The sequence below is a fragment of the Porites lutea genome, chromosome 12, assembly GCF_958299795.1.
Source record: "Porites lutea chromosome 12, jaPorLute2.1, whole genome shotgun sequence".
NCBI lineage: Eukaryota > Metazoa > Cnidaria > Anthozoa > Scleractinia > Poritidae > Porites > Porites lutea.
The window spans coordinates 22,048,319-22,066,984 of NC_133212.1; the positions used below are offsets into that span (position 1 = coordinate 22,048,319).

At 40.0% G+C, this 18,666-nt stretch overlaps 2 protein-coding genes across 2 annotated transcripts; both read right to left on the reverse strand.

The window, feature by feature from the left end:
* Nucleotides 1-2,159: 2,159 nt before the first annotated feature.
* On the reverse strand, nucleotides 2,160-7,952 carry LOC140953950 (uncharacterized). Its single transcript, XM_073403332.1, has 2 exons — nucleotides 7,798-7,952; nucleotides 2,160-4,758 (listed from the first exon to the last, which is right to left on the reverse strand). The coding sequence occupies exon 2, from the start codon at nucleotides 4,735-4,737 to the stop codon at nucleotides 2,461-2,463; it is 2,277 nt and encodes a 758-aa protein (XP_073259433.1). The 5' UTR covers nucleotides 4,738-4,758; nucleotides 7,798-7,952; the 3' UTR covers nucleotides 2,160-2,460.
* A 419-nt stretch (nucleotides 7,953-8,371) lies between these two features.
* On the reverse strand, nucleotides 8,372-18,451 carry LOC140953883 (uncharacterized). Its single transcript, XM_073403260.1, has 2 exons — nucleotides 17,953-18,451; nucleotides 8,372-12,399 (listed from the first exon to the last, which is right to left on the reverse strand). Exons 1-2 carry the CDS (start codon nucleotides 18,449-18,451, stop codon nucleotides 10,244-10,246), a joined length of 2,655 nt encoding a protein of 884 aa, XP_073259361.1. The 3' UTR covers nucleotides 8,372-10,243.
* Between the last annotated feature and the right edge of the window lie 215 nt (nucleotides 18,452-18,666).

Below are 18,666 nucleotides of genomic sequence, written 5' to 3' on the forward strand. Positions count from 1 at the left end.
AGCAAGCAATTTTTTGGACAGTTATTAATAGAAATCCATTCGAAAAATACACTTAAAACGAGCAAAAGGAATGCCTCTTAGCCATTTTATTTGACGTCACTGGTTCTCAGTAACGCCATGTTCTCACAATACTTATTCCTAGGGATATATCTTTTAGGAATAACAGGGCTCGCGCTAGTGCGCACGCGTAAGCGTGAGCAAACTAGGGGGGTCCGGGTTCATGCTCCCCCGGGAAAACTTCAAATTTAAGTTATCTGAAATGGCTATAAATGCATCTAAAACTGCCAATAGTAATATAAATTTGTATTTATTACATCGGCACTTAAAACAACAAGTTACAACCTGGCCCCCACGTTAGACCAAAATTAAAATGAATAGACTTTGAATCTAAACCCAACACACGCGACGGTTGAGTGTCACCCGGACATTTTTAAGTCAGATTCTCTGAAGGTGCCAAAGTTGCCTTACCGATTGTCATTAAGAGCTACAAACTCATTGGCAACAGCTACAAGACAAAGTTTGTCTGTTCTCTGTTTGTGGGTGTTCAGTATTGTCAGATTACTAAACCTTGTTTGTGTGGTAAGTGACAGATCTGGGTAACTAGAGCAAAAAAAAAAAAAAATTTTAACCATTCCAAAAAGTGGGAGCGCGAGGGGGGGGGGGGGGAAAGCCCTCCCTACCCACATCCCCTGCGCGGTCCCTGGGATAAGGACGTATGTTCTCAGAGTTACAGGGATACTTGGGATACCTAAAGCATCCCACTTCCCATCAGGGCCTTAACGCTAAGTTCAAGCAAATGTCCAGCCCCTCCATGCTAAAGTTTTTTTTTTGGTTACGTTTTCGTTAAGATCTAGGTGACCAATTATCCCTAAACAACAAAGATAATGAAGCGAAACTTTCAGTGCAGTTTGAAATACTCGACTCTTCAGATTATTACTACGCGTGACCAAAATGGCATTTTTGGGACACAACCAATTTAGAAGTTATGTGATACAAAAATTAAGTCCAAGAAATTTTATTGACGCACGAATTGACAAATCCCATCATGACTTCACAAAATCCTTTGGCTAACGGCTCGAAAAAGTCTTCAGCGTGAAATAAATATATGCATTTCAAACTATTTCTCGGTGTTTAGAAAATCTGACGGAACACTCTGGCCCAGTTAGATAACTGGGCCAGATTAATAGAGGTTTATCCATCTTTAACAACTACGGCGCGGTAACATAACATGTATATGCAACATACTCTAACGATTGTGCAATGTTTTACAGAAACACCACCACTGAAGTTTTATGGAAGCTCCAGTACCGGATATCTGTCTAAATAGCGGATTTAAAAGGGGCATAAATGTTAAACATAAAGTAATGGATGGGCAGCAATATGATGTAAAAGCATATTAAATAAAAGCTGATTATAATTCAGAAACATCGACTCATAGTGAAATGAATATTAGAAAGTTAAATGGTTATCAGTCAATTGAAAGTGCCCGAGCCAATGCCACTGAAAAATATCGCTCCATGTAATGGAATTCAAGCAGTCTTGGATTCTGGATTCCACGCCGTGGATTCCAGATTCCAGGTATAGGATTCCGGATTCTTGGTCAGTGAACTTGGAATACGGATTCCAATCCTTAGCCGGATTCAGGATTCCTTTAGCTGTATTACGTATTCCAAAGCCCAGGATTTCGGATTCCAAGCAAAAATTTCCCGGATTCAGGTATCCGGATTCCCTCACATGGGGCGAAAACTATATCTAGGAGACGGATATTCCTCTTTGATGGTTTACGGACAAGTCGCCCGAAATCCGAGTCATGTCGCCTGAAATGCCGAGTTAATTGGCTCGAAATTTTACCATGCCTCAACAATATCCTAGCATCCCTATTACCATTTGCTGCGCTTGTTTCGTCTCGTCGAAAATTATAAAACGAGAAATATTACTCATCCATCGCGCTTGTTTCGTTGCTAATCCAGGGTTGAAGATCGAGATATATTACACATTTATATCACTTGTTTCGTCTCATCACCACTTAAGAACGAGGTATGTTACACATTCATTCCGTTTGTTTCGTATCATGATGGTTACAAGAACGAGATACTCACACACCCACTCTTTATTTAACTAAAATTAACTTTGTTTCTCTGTGCACTTCACCTAATAAAATCGGGCGACATGACTCGACATTTCGGGCGACTTAACTCTGGTTTCGGCGACACAACTTCAAGCGGGGTGACTTTCGGGCGACTTAACCGGTTAACTCTCTTTGATCCTTAAACCAAGACCGAAGTGTTAAGCCACAAATAACTTGGGATGACAAAAGTAGCTGCTCAGTTGTTAAATAAAATAAAGACAAACAAACAAAAAGTCCTTGGTACTTTTTGGTTAGAATTTCTACAAAAAAAAAAAAGATCTCATCATGAACAATCTGTCCAGACGTTTTAGCTTTCAATTAATCATTATGGTTCAGTCATCTTCAGATACAATTTTCATATGGTTCTCGTAGTGCCTCAGAAGTGCCACTTCACTTGGGAATTTCTCATCGCAGATCCAACAAGTGTTAGGTTCATTCTGCTTTGGTTGCCTGTCAAGTTCATTGTCTTGACAGCTGTGTACATCTTGCACAGACTTGACACTATGCGTCTTCTGGTGCGAATTTTTCGAATGTGGCTTTGCCTTAAGAGACGTCCGAGCCTTATTACTTGTATGCGAGACCTCTCTTTCATGACGATTACGATTACCTCGCGTGGGGAAAGTTTTTCCACAGTACTGGCACGCAAAAGTCTTCTCACCTCCTGTGTGAACCAACATGTGTCTGTTCAAGTCTTCCAGCAAGGTGAAACATTTTCCACTCTGTTTGCGTCTGAGTTTGTCCTCTTTGCCCTTCTTTCGATCCTGTTCGTGCGTTTGCCCTTTCAGACCAAGATGTTCTTCACTCCGATGCAGATTTGTTTCTTTCGGCTGTATTACCCCAGTTTTCGAACGTGGCTTTGCCTTAAGAGACGTCCGAGCCTTATTACTTGTATGCGAGACCTCTCTTTCATGACGATTACGATTACCTCGCGTGGGGAAAGTTTTTCCACAGTACTGGCACGCAAAAGTCTTCTCACCTCCTGTGTGAACCAACATGTGTCTGTTCAAGTCTTCCAGCAAGGTGAAACATTTGCCACACTGCTTGCATCTGAGTTTGTCCTCTTTGCCCTTCTTTCGATGCTGTTCGCGCGTTTGCCCTTTCAGACTAAGATGTTCTTCATTCCGTTGCAGATTTGCTTCTTTCGGCTGTAGTACCCCAGTTTTCGAACGGGGCTTTGCCTTAAGAGAAGCCCGAGCCTTATTACTTGTATGCAAGACCTCTCTTTCATGACGATTACAATTACCTCGCGTGGGGAAAGTTTTTCCACAGTACTGGCACGCAAAAGTCTTCTCACCTCCTGTGTGAACCAACATGTGTCTGTTCAAGTCTTCCAGCAAGGTGAAACATTTGCCACACTCTTTGCATCTGGGTCTGTCCTCTGTGCCCTTTTTTCGATGCTCTTCATGTGCTTGCGAATTAACACAACGTTCTTCCGTATTCTGCTGAAGATTACTGGCATCGTCAATGAACACACCAGTCTTTGTACTTGTGTCTTTATAGGGCTTTTCGCTCGAATGTATTTGGGTGTGTCGAGTGCAATTTCCTGAATCAGCAAAACATTTTCCACAGACTTTGCATTGGTAGGGTTTCTCTCCTGTGTGTGTCCTCTTATGCCTTTTCCAGTTGCCTTTTCTTAAGGTTTTGCCGCATTCCCTGCACCGATATCGCTTTTGTGCGGCGTCTGTCTTGCTACGGTTGACGCGATTGCCTAAAGCACGTGGTTGCTCACGTTTTAGATGAGTCTTGGAATGCACGGCAAGATTGCCTGCGTTAGTAAAACGCCTGCCGCACTGTTCACATTTGGGACGTTTTTCTCGGGAATGAATTTGTTTATGTCCTTTAAGACTAGCTGTACCATTCAAGCCCTTACGGTCGTCCTTACGTTTAAAACTCCTTTGATGAGTCGTACAGTGCATGGCAAGATTGCCTGCATTAGTAAAACGCCTGCTACATTGTTGACATTTGAAACGTTTTACTTCTGCATGAATTTGCTTATGCTGTCGAAAATTCGCTGCATTACTAAAACCCTTACCGCAATTGTTGCATTCGAAACGCTGAGGCAAGCCATGCGTCTTCAGCTTGTGCAACGCAAGATTGCCCGCATTAGTAAAATGCCTGCCGCACTGTTCACATTTGTGAGGTTTTTCTTCTGCATGAATTTGCTCGTGCTGTCTAAATTTCACTGCATTACTAAAACCCTTACCGCAATTCTTGCATTTGTAGCGCTGTAGCAAGTTATGAGCCCTTAGCTTGTGCGAGGCAAGAATTCCGGCATTGGAAAAACTCCTGCCGCACTGACCGTGCGAGATTTTAAAATGCTTAGCCAAGACATCTGCCCTTTTAAATCTCTTTCCGCACTGTTTGCACTGAAAAGGCTTTTCTGTAGAGTGCACCGTTTCTTCATGTCGTTGGCAATGAGCCTTTGTGGTAAAACATTTCTCACACTTCTTGCACTGCAATCGCTGAATATCGTCTTTGTGTGTTTTGCGATGCCTCACGAGGTTTTCTATCCTACCGAAGCACTCCCCGCATTGTCTGCACTTGTAACGTTTTTCTCCCACCGGAAATCTTTCGTGCCGCGTTACATCCGCTCTTTGGGTATTAAACATCGCGTGTTTAATCCACTGCGTCTGTGAAGGAATGACAACAACATAAACTTGAGTACATTTCTTACTGGGGGCAAGAAATGAATAAGCTTGTTACTAAAGGCATACATCAAGTTGGTCTTGTAGCACAGTGACACTTGTTTTCAGATTAGCTAGACTATCCACAATACCCTATTTTTTCGTAAGATCGTCAGGATCGAGCTCTTACTAGAACGGGCGGCCATCTTGGCGGGAGCGTTGCGTGACGTGACAAAAACGGCTGCGAGGGAAACTAGAAAAATAGGGGACTTTGAACAGTCTACAGATTAGCCTACATAAGAATGTTATTTTTAAATACAGTTTAATGTGATAATAAAACGACCCTCCAGTAACTTGAACATAATAGCGGTCGAGGATAATTTGCAATCTGGGACTTCTGGGCTACACTTGGTACTAGAAATACGTGAATCGCAGGACCTCCCGAAGGACTTCGGGAGAACGGCAAGGCGTTGAAAGGGAAATACAGTGAAACCTGTATTCAGCGGACACCCTCGGGGAAAGCTGCAGTGTCCGCTTAATACAGGGTGTCCGCCTAATACAGGTTTCAATAGATAACGACATATCAGGTGTCAAATGCCATTCAAATAAACAGTGGAAACGTTTAGAATACTCGCAGAGACTATGACGATATACGTTGCATGAATTTCTTTATCAAAGTAGACCAATTGATCATAGTACCTTAAACATAGATTGCAACTCAAATTTGAAGAAATCAGATGAGTGAAAAAAGCTCTATACAAACAAAACGAAATAGAAAACAGTACTATACTGGGAAACTAATCAAATTAAGTTCGTCAAGTCACGTTTTTTAATGTAAAAATCGAAAAATTTGTTGGTGACAATTAGAGGCAATCTTTAGCATTTTCAGTGTCTGGCATGTTGGGTGGTGGAATTTAATTACAAGAGTCCGTTTAATACAGGTTGGCAACAATAGAAATGATCACTTCAGGTACTTTTTAGGTGTCCGCGTCCGCTTAATAGAGGTGTCCGCTTAATACAGGTTTCACTGTAAAACAATAAGGAGGAAAATTTTACAAATTTAAAAAACTTAAGCTATGTAAAGAAATAAAACAAAACTACAATAACTAAAAAGAAGACTAAACGAAAAGGAAAAGAAAAAAAAAAGAAAAGAAGAGAAGAAATAAACAGGTTCTACCCGGAATCGTGATTGGCACCTTCTGCACACCAGGCCGTTGCGTCACCACTACGCCACATGAAACACGTTGCGAAATTCTTGATAATATTTTCTCAAGAGCCTTTTCTCTAAAACTTCCGCTTGAGCGTCATCTTTAAAGATGATCGAGCCCTATTAAACACGAATTCAGATTGAAGGATGACTGCTGTTTTGACGGTAGAAACCTAACGTAAACGCATTTCATCGCATTTAGAGAACAGAAGCCCAACTGTGTTGATACACTATAAAGTCGCCTGCGAGCAAAACGTGTTTTGTTACTTACATTTCCGCTCGTGCCTTGAGACTAAGTATCCAAATCGCTTCCATTTGCTCTTAAAAGTACTTTTGCATTCGAAATTCATTGCAGAAAGCACTTACAGACTCTTAAAACGACCGCAAAAAAAAGCACTTTGGTCACTGATATGATGAGAAATCACTTTCGCTCGAATGATCCACGCGCGGTCCAACCAATGCGCGCGCGACGAGATTATAAACTCAAAGTGCGAAAACAGTTTAGCTACTTTTGCATGGGGTTGGCCATTGCGGTAATTACCTGCGATCGCAGGTTATTGCAGTAAAAGCCTTGCTGACGCCTTTTTAAAGCTCCTTTTCAAACAGGCCCTTTTATTTAATACGGAAGAACAATAGGATATTTCTTCGATTGTTCGTGTGTTTTGTGACCTGACACATTCATCATCAGCCGTCGAAATTCAATTAATTTCTAACCGAGGAACATCGAATCATATAGGTCTCTGGAAGTGTCTTGCAAGCTGGCTTATGTACCAGAGCCCTGTCCACACATTTTGTGACCTGGATTAATGTGGACCGGACGCTATAAAACCTCCTGGCCCCAGTTCAATTCCTGTAAGGGCGATTAACGCTGATCCAAGATTAAAAATTTTGTTCCATTTTTGTCTTTATCTTCCTACATGTATGGATAAACATTCTATGTTATCATCATTGAGTCTCGCATTAAAGACAAAACAGTATCTTGTTAGCTCTAGTGACATATTCTTAGACAAGAAAATCTTACTTAATTTTGGCTTAAACCTAGGTTAAGCTTGACTATCTTTCGAGGTGAGCGGATGCACTGGTTTTATTGTGTGGGCAAAATTTCAATTCGTGCATTTCCGCATTCGTCTGGACGTGGCGTTAAGAGTCAAGCTATGTGTAAAATGATCTAAATGCGCTATTATTGTACAAATATTAACTAACCGCTTATAATGCAAATGAGCTTAAAATTCCAAAATAAATTTTCTATAAAATGCTACTGAATAGCGTCCACTTGAGACGAGCATTAACCATTATGCGAACTTCTAGAAAGCACAGCGATCACTTATAAAGTAATTTCAGAATACCAGGCCATTAGGAGAAAATTAAGCTTATTTATACCCATACCAAGTAATACATAGTAGTCAAACATGATGAGCATATGCTTTGCAACCTCCGCGAAACTTAGGAATGCCACGTACATGTAATGATCTTACACAGTCGATGTTGAGGGACTATTGTAATACCGCTTCAAACGCTCTCATGTGTGTTTCACGGCCCTATAACTCGGCGATGTGAAAGTTGATTTCATAACTACATCGTGTAATGAAGCGCGATATTGCTCTATCAATCGAATCTTCAATGTCGCTTCTTCGACAGCCACGCTTAGTGAACCCGTTTGTTTTCTTTTTAACCACTAAATTTAGATAATAATCAAATTCTACAAGTACGCTCATGTCAAACAATATTCACGCCGTACAATGGTCTACGAAGCAAAGTTTCATACCGGCCAAAGGTTACTCCGAGAGGTCTTTACTTTCGGTGTATAGAGCACATATACATAGGCACAATAATCTCACCTCCTTTCTCCCGCTTGAACAAATTTATGACCAGGTTTAAAAGAACAGTATTATTTTCTTATCGATGCAAATCGGCGTCACGGGTCTCCGCACACCCCTTTGCGCAGTTCGGGCTGGTTATTCGTAGGGTACTTTCCTTCTTGCTTCGTTATGGCTGGTAATATGTTCGTTCTTGCTCATAAACGCTGGCATATGGTGATGACGTCAGCAGACCACGACGTTGAACCACAGACTCACACGTGATCATTGAAAAATGAAAAAAAAAAGTGAAGAGACTCCTGGGTGCAGGTGTAAAATCCCTGCATTTTAGTACCGTAGAAGAGTTACTTTTTTCGTTTTATGTTATGTTTTTGTTTTTTGGCCAGACTCCCTGCCATTTGTGCCATTGTGAGGATGACCCGGAGGATGAGCAGATATCCTCTGGAAGGGGGGAGGGGGAGGGGGGTCATTAAAGATACACCACTAAGCTCCGAGCTGTTCAAAGAACAGGCCTCCCTGACTCAACATGTGAGGGCATGAACAACAGGGATTATGGAAGCCTCTGGATATAAAAATGCAAGTCCTAAGCCATGCTACCATCACCGCTTTAATAAAACACTCCTCCATTTTGTTTACACCAAGTTCTACACTTTTCTATAAAAACCTTGGCATTATTCACATTTGAAATTCTTAGTTACAAAAAAAAAAGTGTCAGGTCATAATGAGTTTATATAGTGTTTGACAAAAATCTCATTAACTGAAAGGGAAAACTGGTTTGAATTGATCTTGGACAATTTTGTGGTAAAATTGAAAGTTATTGCAGAAACAAGTCTGATTTCTGCAGAGATGTTCAACAAAAGACACTGCCAGACCATTGCTATTTTTAGATTTTAAAACAATATATTATTTAACAAGAATGTGTTTGTGAAAAGCTTTACTCAGCACCCTGATAATATTATTACTATAATAATAACTATAATAATATTTATTTAATAAATAATCATAACTATAACAAAATTGTCAAATCTGATTGGCTATCAACTGCCCTGATTTCAGCCTTAACTGGACAGTTTAATAGGACAGTACACGTCATGCCTAAGTAATTGGACAGTACGCGCCATCATGCGCGCGCTTAAATGGCTTTTTTTTCCCTGCTAGCAAAACAAAATTTCGAATTTCTTGTGTTTTGATTTAAAAAATAGCCTATTATATCACAAATTTTGTTAAAGTTTATGATTAATTGGTAGCAGAACTCCGTGTCGTCCAATTCGGTCTGTAACCATACTCGTGATTAAACAAATCGGACTCCTGCTACGCAGTCGTCTGATTTTGTTAATCACTTGTATGATTACAGACCTAATTGGACTCCACTCAGTCCTGTTACCATTCCTAACTACTAAAATTAAAAACTAGTAAAAAATAACTAAAGTAGATTAAAAATGGGAAACTTAATTCCTTTTTCTTCTCAAAAATTATAGTTTTGGAAAACCCTAGAACGGATCTATTATTTCAGAATAAAATAAAAACTATAAGAACATTTTCTTCTAGTCTAACTCTTTGCCTGCCAAAACAGCAGTCTTTCCTTGCTCCTGGCCACTAGTGACATTTTGCAGTAGAGATGTCTGTGATTTAGCCCCCAAAATTACAAATTGATAACATAAATCAATGTTTACATAAACTTTATAAATCATGGAGTTTTGCAGTTGTAGATAAAGATTTGTTCCAAATCATGTTCCTTCTGGTCTAGTATCATAAAGTTTCGAGTTCTGCTACTGAGTGGCAGTACTTCTTGTAAAGAATGTATTCCACAAATAATAGCTGTTTTTTATTATAATATTCATTGCATTTTTTATCTATGTGATCACCTTTTGTCTTGTTTGTCATTTGTAAATACAAAAAGGACACAACTACCACATTTGCCCAACAAGAGCTTCCAGACAAATCTATGTAGTCAGTATGGAATTTTGGAGGTCAAATAGCAGATTTTGTTCCCCCAAAAATGTTGCTAGTGGTAAAGGTTTATACAGTCGACTCTCTCTTAACGGACACCTCTATAAGACGGACACCTAGAGTTGGTCCCTGCCTTTGCTTATTCCCTTTATATGACTCTTTATAAGATGGACATCTCTCTAAGACGGACACTTAGTGCCGGTCCCAAAGGTGTCCGTCTTGGAGAGAGTTGACTGTACCCTTTTTTGAAAAAAAATTCAAGGACTTTCAAGGACACATTTCTCATTTTTCAAGGACTCCATTCAGTGCAAATAAGGGCCTTGAGTCTATGTCTTTTTTACTTCTTCCAAAACATGAGCAATATAATTATCCTTAAGGTCTTTCGGTGTTTGCTGGGATCAGAATAAAGTAAGCACTGAAATTCAAGGACTTTCAAGGCCTTGAATTTTATTTTAAAATTCAAGGACTTTCAAGGACTTTCAAGGTACGTGCCACCCTTGTGCATTTACAGGTTAGTCTACTTTACATTACCCAGTTGTTTCAAATGTTCATCATAGTGCTTACGAATAACAGATTCACTTTCACAGTGGAACTCATGTGAACATATCCAACAGGTGTAGTTTTTAAGCTGACGTGGCACTTGTGCTTCTAAATGTGGTGCTCTTTCTTTCTCCTGTTGATCCCTCTCTGCTACACGTGCATGCATTTTCTCATGCTGTTTTAGAGTCCCAGTGTGAAAGAAACATCTACTGCAATGTTGGCATTTAAAATTCCGCTGTCTAGTGTGAACCGGTTCATGTCGCTTGAGTTCGCTTGGAAAATTGTAGCTTTTACCACAATCCTTACACTTATAAGGCTTGTTTTCTGAGTCTGAAACATTTTGTCCACGTGTCAGCTTTATCCGTGTGTTTCGCATTCTGTTTAATTTTTTTGTGTTAACTTGCCCAACTAACGATCTCTTCTCCTCTTTTTTACACTGGAAGGGCTTCTTTTTTGCATGTGTTTGGCTATGACGCTTGAGATTTCCTGAATTACTAAAACACTTGTCACACTCCTTGCATTGATAGGGTTTACCTTGCTCTTGTTGATGCCTCTCCTCTGCATGTGCATGCACTTTCTCATGATTTTTTAGAGTCCCAGTGTGAAAGAAACGTCTACTGCAATGTTGGCATTTAAAATTCCGCTGTCTTGTGTGAACCGGTTCATGCCGCCTGAGCTCACATGGATAACTGTAACTTTTACCACACTCCAGACACTTATAAGGCTTGTTATCTGAGTCTGCAACTTTTTGTCCTTGTGTCGGCTTTATCCCTGAATCTTGCTCCTGTTGATGCCTCTCTTCTGCACGTGCATGCACTTTCTCATGATTTTTTAGAGTCCCAGTGTGAAAGAAACGTCTACTGCAATGTTGGCATTTAAAATTCCGCTGTCTAGTGTGAACTTTTTGTCCTTGTGTCAGCTTTATCCCTGTGTTTTGCATTCTGTTAACTTGCCCAACTAATAATCTCTTCTCCTCTTCTTTACGTTGGAAGGACTTCTTTTTTGCATGTGTTTTGCTATGATGCTTGAGATTTCCTGAATGTGTCTCTTTTGCACGTGCATGCGCTTTCTCATGCTGTTTTAGAGTTCCAGTGTGAAAGAAACATCTACCGCAATGTTGGCATTTAAAATTTGGCTGTCTAGTGTGAACTGGTTCATGTCGCTTGAGCTCGCTTGGATAATTGTAACTTTTACCACAATACTTACACTTATAAGGCTTGTTATCTGAGTCGGCAATTTTTTGTCCCTGTGTCAGCTTTATCCCAGTGTTTTGCATTCTGTTTAATTTTTTTGTGTTACCTTGCCCAACTAACAATCTCTGCTCCTCTTCTTTACTTTGGAAGGATTTCTTTCTTTCATGTGTTTTGCTATGACGCTTAAGATTTCCAGAATCAGTAAAACACTTGTCACGTTCCTCGCATTGATACGGTTTACCTTCCTTGTGTTGATGCGTCTCTTCTTCACGCACATGCACTTTCTCATGCTGTTTTAGAGTTCCAGTGTGGAAGAAATATCTACTGCAATATTGACATTTAAAATTTTGCTGTCTAGCATGTACTGTTTTGCTATGACGCTTGAGATTTCCAGAAAGAGTAAAATGTTTGTCACACTGCTTGCATTGATAGGGTTTATCACCCCTATGAAGCCTCTCGTGTCTTTTGCAATTGCTTGACTGGCTAAAGTCCCTGCCACATTGACTGCATTTATGGCCCTTCCATATTACAAGAGTTCTACTGTGCATAGCAACACTTCTGGAAGGATTTGCAACCGAATGGCATGCCATTGCTGAGCTTCGACTAAGTGTTTTGACCTCACAAACTTGTAAATCAGCTTCTTGCTTTATCTTAATTGCATTGTAATTTTCATTGATACATGCATGGCTTGCTAACAGATCTGTTCGGCTGAAAGTCGCACCACATCGTTGGCATTTAGGCTTCTCTTTGGCATGAGTTCTTTCATGCCGGTAACAATTGCTTGATTGGGAAAAACCCTTGCCACATATTCTGCACAGAAACGGCCTTTCACCTGCATGAATTTTGTCATGTCTAATTGCATCTGCTCTGCGGGAAAAGCACTTACCACAGTGGCGACACTTAAGCGATTTCAGTGGCATTTCTTCTTTGCAAGTCAAACCTGCAAGATATCGTACAAAACAATAAATGATTATAGTAATTAACTTTTCTTCATTTTTGTGCATCAAGCAGTAGTTACGAGGTATTTAGCATGAAAGTATTAATTATAGGGATACTATTTTTTACATCCCCTTCTAAAAATGAGACTGCAATTTTACGTAATCATCCGAGCCACGCAAAGATCTTGCTGTTTGTAGGGCAAAGGAAGTTCCTTAATTTCTCAGATGGTCCAGCCCTGGGAATAGAACCCATGACATCTCGCACTGCAGTCAAGAACTCTAATGAGGACTGTGCTAAAGCCAGCCATAGTAAAGCCTGCAGTACCCATGGTATATGGTTAACTCCCCCTTCCCTTAAAACAGGGAAATCCCATATAAAAATGTTTGACGTACCTTTTAAAGGTTAACATGTTCAGGATTAGTTCACTTTAGCATGCTTAGTTGTGTCTTCACCTTTTAGGACATCAAATTGAGCTGAGAAATTACAGGAAATGTTTGTTACTCAACTGATCATCATCAGCATTGTCATTTTGTTAGTTTCAACTGAAATGTCAGCCATCACCCCTCCTGGCTCCCGTTTGGGGTGGGGTGGGTTGTACGAAGAGACAGCAGACATTTCAGACTAAAGTACAGGTACAAGGCTGTGCTCTAGGAAATTAAAGGAAGCCCAGTGCTTTGAACCTGTAAAATCTAGGATGCCCAGCACTTGATTTGTATGAAAAAACTAACCAAAGATTTTCTATTTGCCCGACACTGCCATGTAGGGCACAGCCATGAAAACATTACTTCAACTAAGCCACACCAACAAAAGTTAACCTCCTTCCTCAAAGAGGCATTTTTTTGAACTTAGGGAGCTTATGCAAAGGCCTCTTTGAGTGATGCAAGTCAACTGGACGTGAGGCCTTTTCACTTGAAAACACATTCGTGAGGTCAGGTGGCTCTGGTACAAAACTAAATGACAGACGAAGAAAGTGACAAGGCACTATTAAAGGCTACTGTCGTAGAATAGACAAGGCAAAGTAAAATACGATTTTGATCACAAAACCTGACAAATACAAGTTATAATACGTAGAAATAGCTTAAATATTATCTATATTTCAAGAATGAATCAAATCAGTCATATATCTCCTTATAAGTCAGTATACTTAAAAACGCGGTCGTCACTTCGTCCCAACACAAATTTCAGTATTTTTTTGCTGTATTTACATGTGTTTGTCTGGGGAAAGTTCCGATGCTATAATTTTTAGGAAAAGTAGAATAAAACTTCATGAAACTTACTGCACTAAGTTGTTAATTCCACGGAGTTTACTGTTTAGGCATAATGATTTGAAAAGTTTGAGCAGAGACTTGAGCAGAGTACGTTCCCGAAAATCCGAAACTTCCAGATCGTCGTACAAAAATCGAACTTTAAAACTCAACAGCATACTAATTTGACCTACCCTTTTCACGTACCAAAAGAATTATTGTAACTGCAATTCTTACCTTTTAATTTCCGCAGCTAACAGGCGGTTTTTCGTTCGGAGAAAACGCGCAAATTTTAAAAATCGAAAGAGCTTCGAAAGAGCAGCCGTTATTGATGCTGTGATACTTCTGGTCAGCGTTGTGTATCATGTTCATGTATAGGGAAACCAAACGTCACTAAATCCTCCGGCCTCTTCCTTGCAGGTTTATCTCTCTATTCTCAGTTTTTTAACCGCTTTTCTCAAATTGAAAAAAAGGAAAGAAAAACTAACTTCGCGCTCAGCCTTGAACTACGCCAAGAAATCTTAATGAGCTAACTACACTGATAAAAGCACAGGGTACCCAGACTCACAACAGCCTTCTAGAAGTCAAATATTACGGATTCGTCCATGGATGGGAATTTAACGTAAGATCGATAAAACAGTTATAATGCACATTAACAGCCATTTAAGTGTGCATACGTCATTTATAAAGAGTTGTGTCTGTGCAAGAGCCATGCCTCTTGGTCTGTGTTGTTTTGGTACTGTTTTTCGTCTTCACAGATACACAAATCTAGTTTATGTATAGCCTCCCCGCAGACGTCCTTTGGGGTTCGTTTGTCACGCATTCATTTCTCCCCCACGGTGGGGGAGAAATGAATGCGTGACAAACGAACCCCAAAGGACGTCTGCGGGGAGGCTAGTTTATGTACATTTTAACCTATTTATCGATCTTACGATTAATTCCTATACAAACCCTTGTAATTTGGCTTCTAGTAGGCTGTTGTAAGTCTGGTTGCCCTGTGATAAAAGTCACCCGCGTGAAATACGGGAGACGGGGAAGGATTGATTTGGGAAGCTGTCCGTACCGTCTCTCTTTAGTTAGAAAATTTTCTAGCTATACCCCTTTGTATGCATGGCGGTTATGTAGGCTCCTTTTTATTGTCTATAAAGTTAATCATTTCTTTTCTTTTGTTTTTTAATAATAAAAAAAAATTGATGCATGACTCGTTATAGACAAACGAAAGTATTTTTTGCTCGAGTGTGAACTCATCAAGTCGTATCTTATCCAAAAGTTATTATGAGACGCCCGGCCTACGGCGGTTTTAAAATTGTGAAAAGGACGGTATTTTCACTCTGAATGCTGAAAACGTAGTATAAAATTGTGCTCCGGGCCATTTCAATGTCTCACCTGCAAATTTCCCACTAAATATCCCATACTGTTTGAAAAAAGGGCTGTCTTAATTGGTTATAAGTGACGCTGAAAAACACTTGAATTTATGTGTTTGGTTTAATATGCAAAAGAGTGCTTTTATTCTTAATATACAATTTTAAACAATAGCTATACATGGGTATAATAGTTTATTTATTTCTCTTAATTCATTCCCTCTTAGGTCCCCGATTTAACTAGAGACCGCTTAATCGGCGATGCAAAGAGCGTAAGAATCACTGTGATAACAACTTACTTAAAGCTGTCATCCAAGCCATCTCAGTCTGTTTCACATTCCATGAGTTCAATGAAGCAAAAACTAAATCATTCAGAAGGCCAAAAACCAACCGTGAAGAAATTGCAATCAACTATAAACAGAACGATGTAATGTTGTAAATTTTTGTCTCAAAAGTAGTTCACCGTCAACAACAACAAATGACGTCAGTTGTTGATAGTCGATACTTGGCCTCAATGAAGTCTCCGTGAATGTCTTGTCCACTGTATATTATTCCTCCGAAAAAAGGGCATCTGTCGTTATTAAAAGTACACGTAACGTCTTCAATCGACGCTTTTCCCTTTATGAATCAGGGGCACCCAACGAGGATATAGTTCAAAACCAGTTAACATAGCATTGTTGAACATATTTTACATATTTTTATCCCCTAAAATCTTTTCATCTGTTCGGATATCCTAGCTGAAAGTCTAGTGATCCGAAGATCATAGCGATCAAAACTTACTTTTTCGAAAATTTCAGCCAGAAAAATGGCTCCCGAAAATTCTAGGTGACCTTTTTAGGGTAAAAATCCGTTAAAAAGAGGACAATTATACCATTTTTTTAAATGTTCGAAAATCCTACGAGAGGCAGGCAAGCAAGAAATTTTACAACAAATGTTCCGAAACAGATGTTTTCCGAAAATTGCCGTTGGGTGCCCCTGATGAATATAACTCATTGACGGCAATTCCGCCAGTATAATGTGTTGTTGATTGCATATATAATTATCGTGTGCAATTTCAATCAAGGCAGCCGGCGGCTTTTCCAAGAGTAACCGGAAGTCCCAAAACGGTAATTCATTTAATAACGTGTAAAACAACGATCTCAGTCTATACCCGGGGGGGGGGGGGGGGGGGTACTGACATATATGGGCTATATAGGTATGTGCCACTGTGCAGGGTATGGTTTTCAAGCAGTTTACTCTCGGATAGGGTATATAAATCAGAGCGTTTGAGTCTAGAACAGGGTATCATTTATCAGGAAACTGATCAGTTGGTTGAAGATTTTATCTAGACTAGGGAAACAGCTACTCTAGGATAGGGGGATTTGGGGAGTTTACTCTAGTATAGGGTAGCAAAATTCAGCTGAACTAGCTCTGGTATAGGTTAAGAGTTCCAGGGTCCCAGCGGCACATCCCCACCCAGAAATTCCTAAAGTACCCCCCCCCCCCCCGGGGTCTATACACGACATGAACACTCACAAAGATTTTTCTTTTTTCCTGTAGTATAATTTAATTTTCTGCTTTAGCTTACGGTGAGGGTGGAACCGACTTTTCGGTCTTCAAAGTGTCTGACACGAACACTTATAAATGAGCAGAACTTTCCAGCGGAACTGTTTATTATGCTATACCAGGAGCCCATATGGGCTCCTGGCTATACAAGGTGGTTTTGCTTTCAAGTCTGCCGGGCGATCAAATGAAAGCTTCAGTCAGGGGCACCCAACGACAATTTTCGGGAAAATATCTGTTCGGAAGACGATTTGAGATCTAGAATTTTCGGAACATTTGTTGTAAAATTTCTTGCTTGCATGCCTCTCCTAGGATTTTCTAACAAATAAAAAATGGTATACTTGCCCATTTTTAACTAATTTTTACCCTAAAAAGTTCACCTAGAATTTTCGGGAGCCTATTTTCTGGCTAAAATTTTCGAAAAGATAAGTTTTAATCCCTATAATTTTCGGATCACTAGACTTTCAGCTAGGAAATCCGAACAGATGAAAAATTTTTAGGGGATAAAAATATGCCTATATCTACCGTTTAAATACTAAAATACATTTAATAACGCTATGTTTAAGTGGTTTTCAGCTATATTTTCGTTGGGTGGCCCTGTTCAGCGAAGGACCTTCCTGTGGAGCTGATGTTTGTTATGTTGTGCAGGGTGGCTCTAATTGTAAGTAATTGTTGAGTCTTAGCTACTGCGCAGACTCTCCTGTTGTGCGGATGCTTACACTTTGGAAAGTTGTTCTTACTTCAGGGGCACCCAACGAGAATATAGTTCAAAACCACTTAAACATAGCATTCTTGAACGTATTTTAGTATTTAAACAGTAGATAAAGGCATATTTTGATTCCCTAAAAATGTTTTCATCTGTTCGGATTTCCTAGCTGAAAGTCTAGTGATCCGAAGATCATAGCGATCAAAACTTACTTTTTCGAAAATTTCAGCCAGAAAAATGGCTCCCGAAAATTCTAGGTGACCTTTTTAGGGTAAAAATCCGTTAAAAAGAGGACAATTATACCATTTTTTTAAATGTTCGAAAATCCTACGAGAGGCAGGCAAGCAAGAAATTTTACAACAAATGTTCCGACAATTCTAGATCTCAAATCGTCTTCCGAACATATATTTTCGGAAAATTGGCGTTGGGTGCACCTGTTACTTTCGAGTTTGTCGGCGAAATCCTAAAGAGTGACCCTTCAGTTGAAAGCTACTGTGCGAGCAGAACATTCCTGTGGTGCTAATTACGTCAGAATGCCTTACATTGAGACTATGGGTAGTTAGAGCCCCTAAGTCTAAATATTTTAATTTTACGTAATGTACATCTGCAGTAACTTCCCGCGATGCTATTTTGTCAGTATTTCACCTGCAAAAAAGCGGCAGTCGTATGGTAGAGAATTTGTTACGAAGTAGAATTTGTACGACTTGATATTTCAGCGTACGATTGGGCTCGCCGATGCAATCCAACTTGTCGCGGTGCGTCATCACTGTATGAAGAGAGAGCTTGATCGCTGTTTGACGCACTATTCACACTGCTAGATCTCTTTAATGCTCCATTCAGAGACCAGGGCAGAGAGAGGGAGTCCATAGCTATCGGAGGTAACGAATCTAGCGACTTAGACATTCTTCTTTCTCTCGGCAGCTTTAAAAGGTCTCTGTCATTTCCCTCGCTGACTGGTGGTAAAACAAGAGACGATGTTCTTTCCATCATTGAATTTTTCCTGTCGATGGCAGAATTCTTTCTGTAGTATTGGAGTTCAAAGCGATTCTGTGCGGCTCTGAGTTGACATATTTCACGACCGACCCGTCTATCGAGGCGACATTTTTCTTTCTGCAAATTGACCTCCTCGCGCGAGTTATGCGCTCGAGCTCTTCTCCAACTCTTAGAGGCCAACAGTTTTTCCTCTGTCGATCTTAACATCTTTAGTAGAAACTAGGTTAAAAATGATTATTTTGCATCAAAGTCCCTCTTACTGTACATACTATAACCATATTCGCTCGTACTATGGCACGGACCCCATGTCAACAAAGTGTTCATAACTGCATAACCGAGGCATCATATCGGTTTGTACTCTTATTGAAATGCTATTAAAATACGAACCTTGAGGCAAACTGCGCTCATTAAACTGTCTCTTG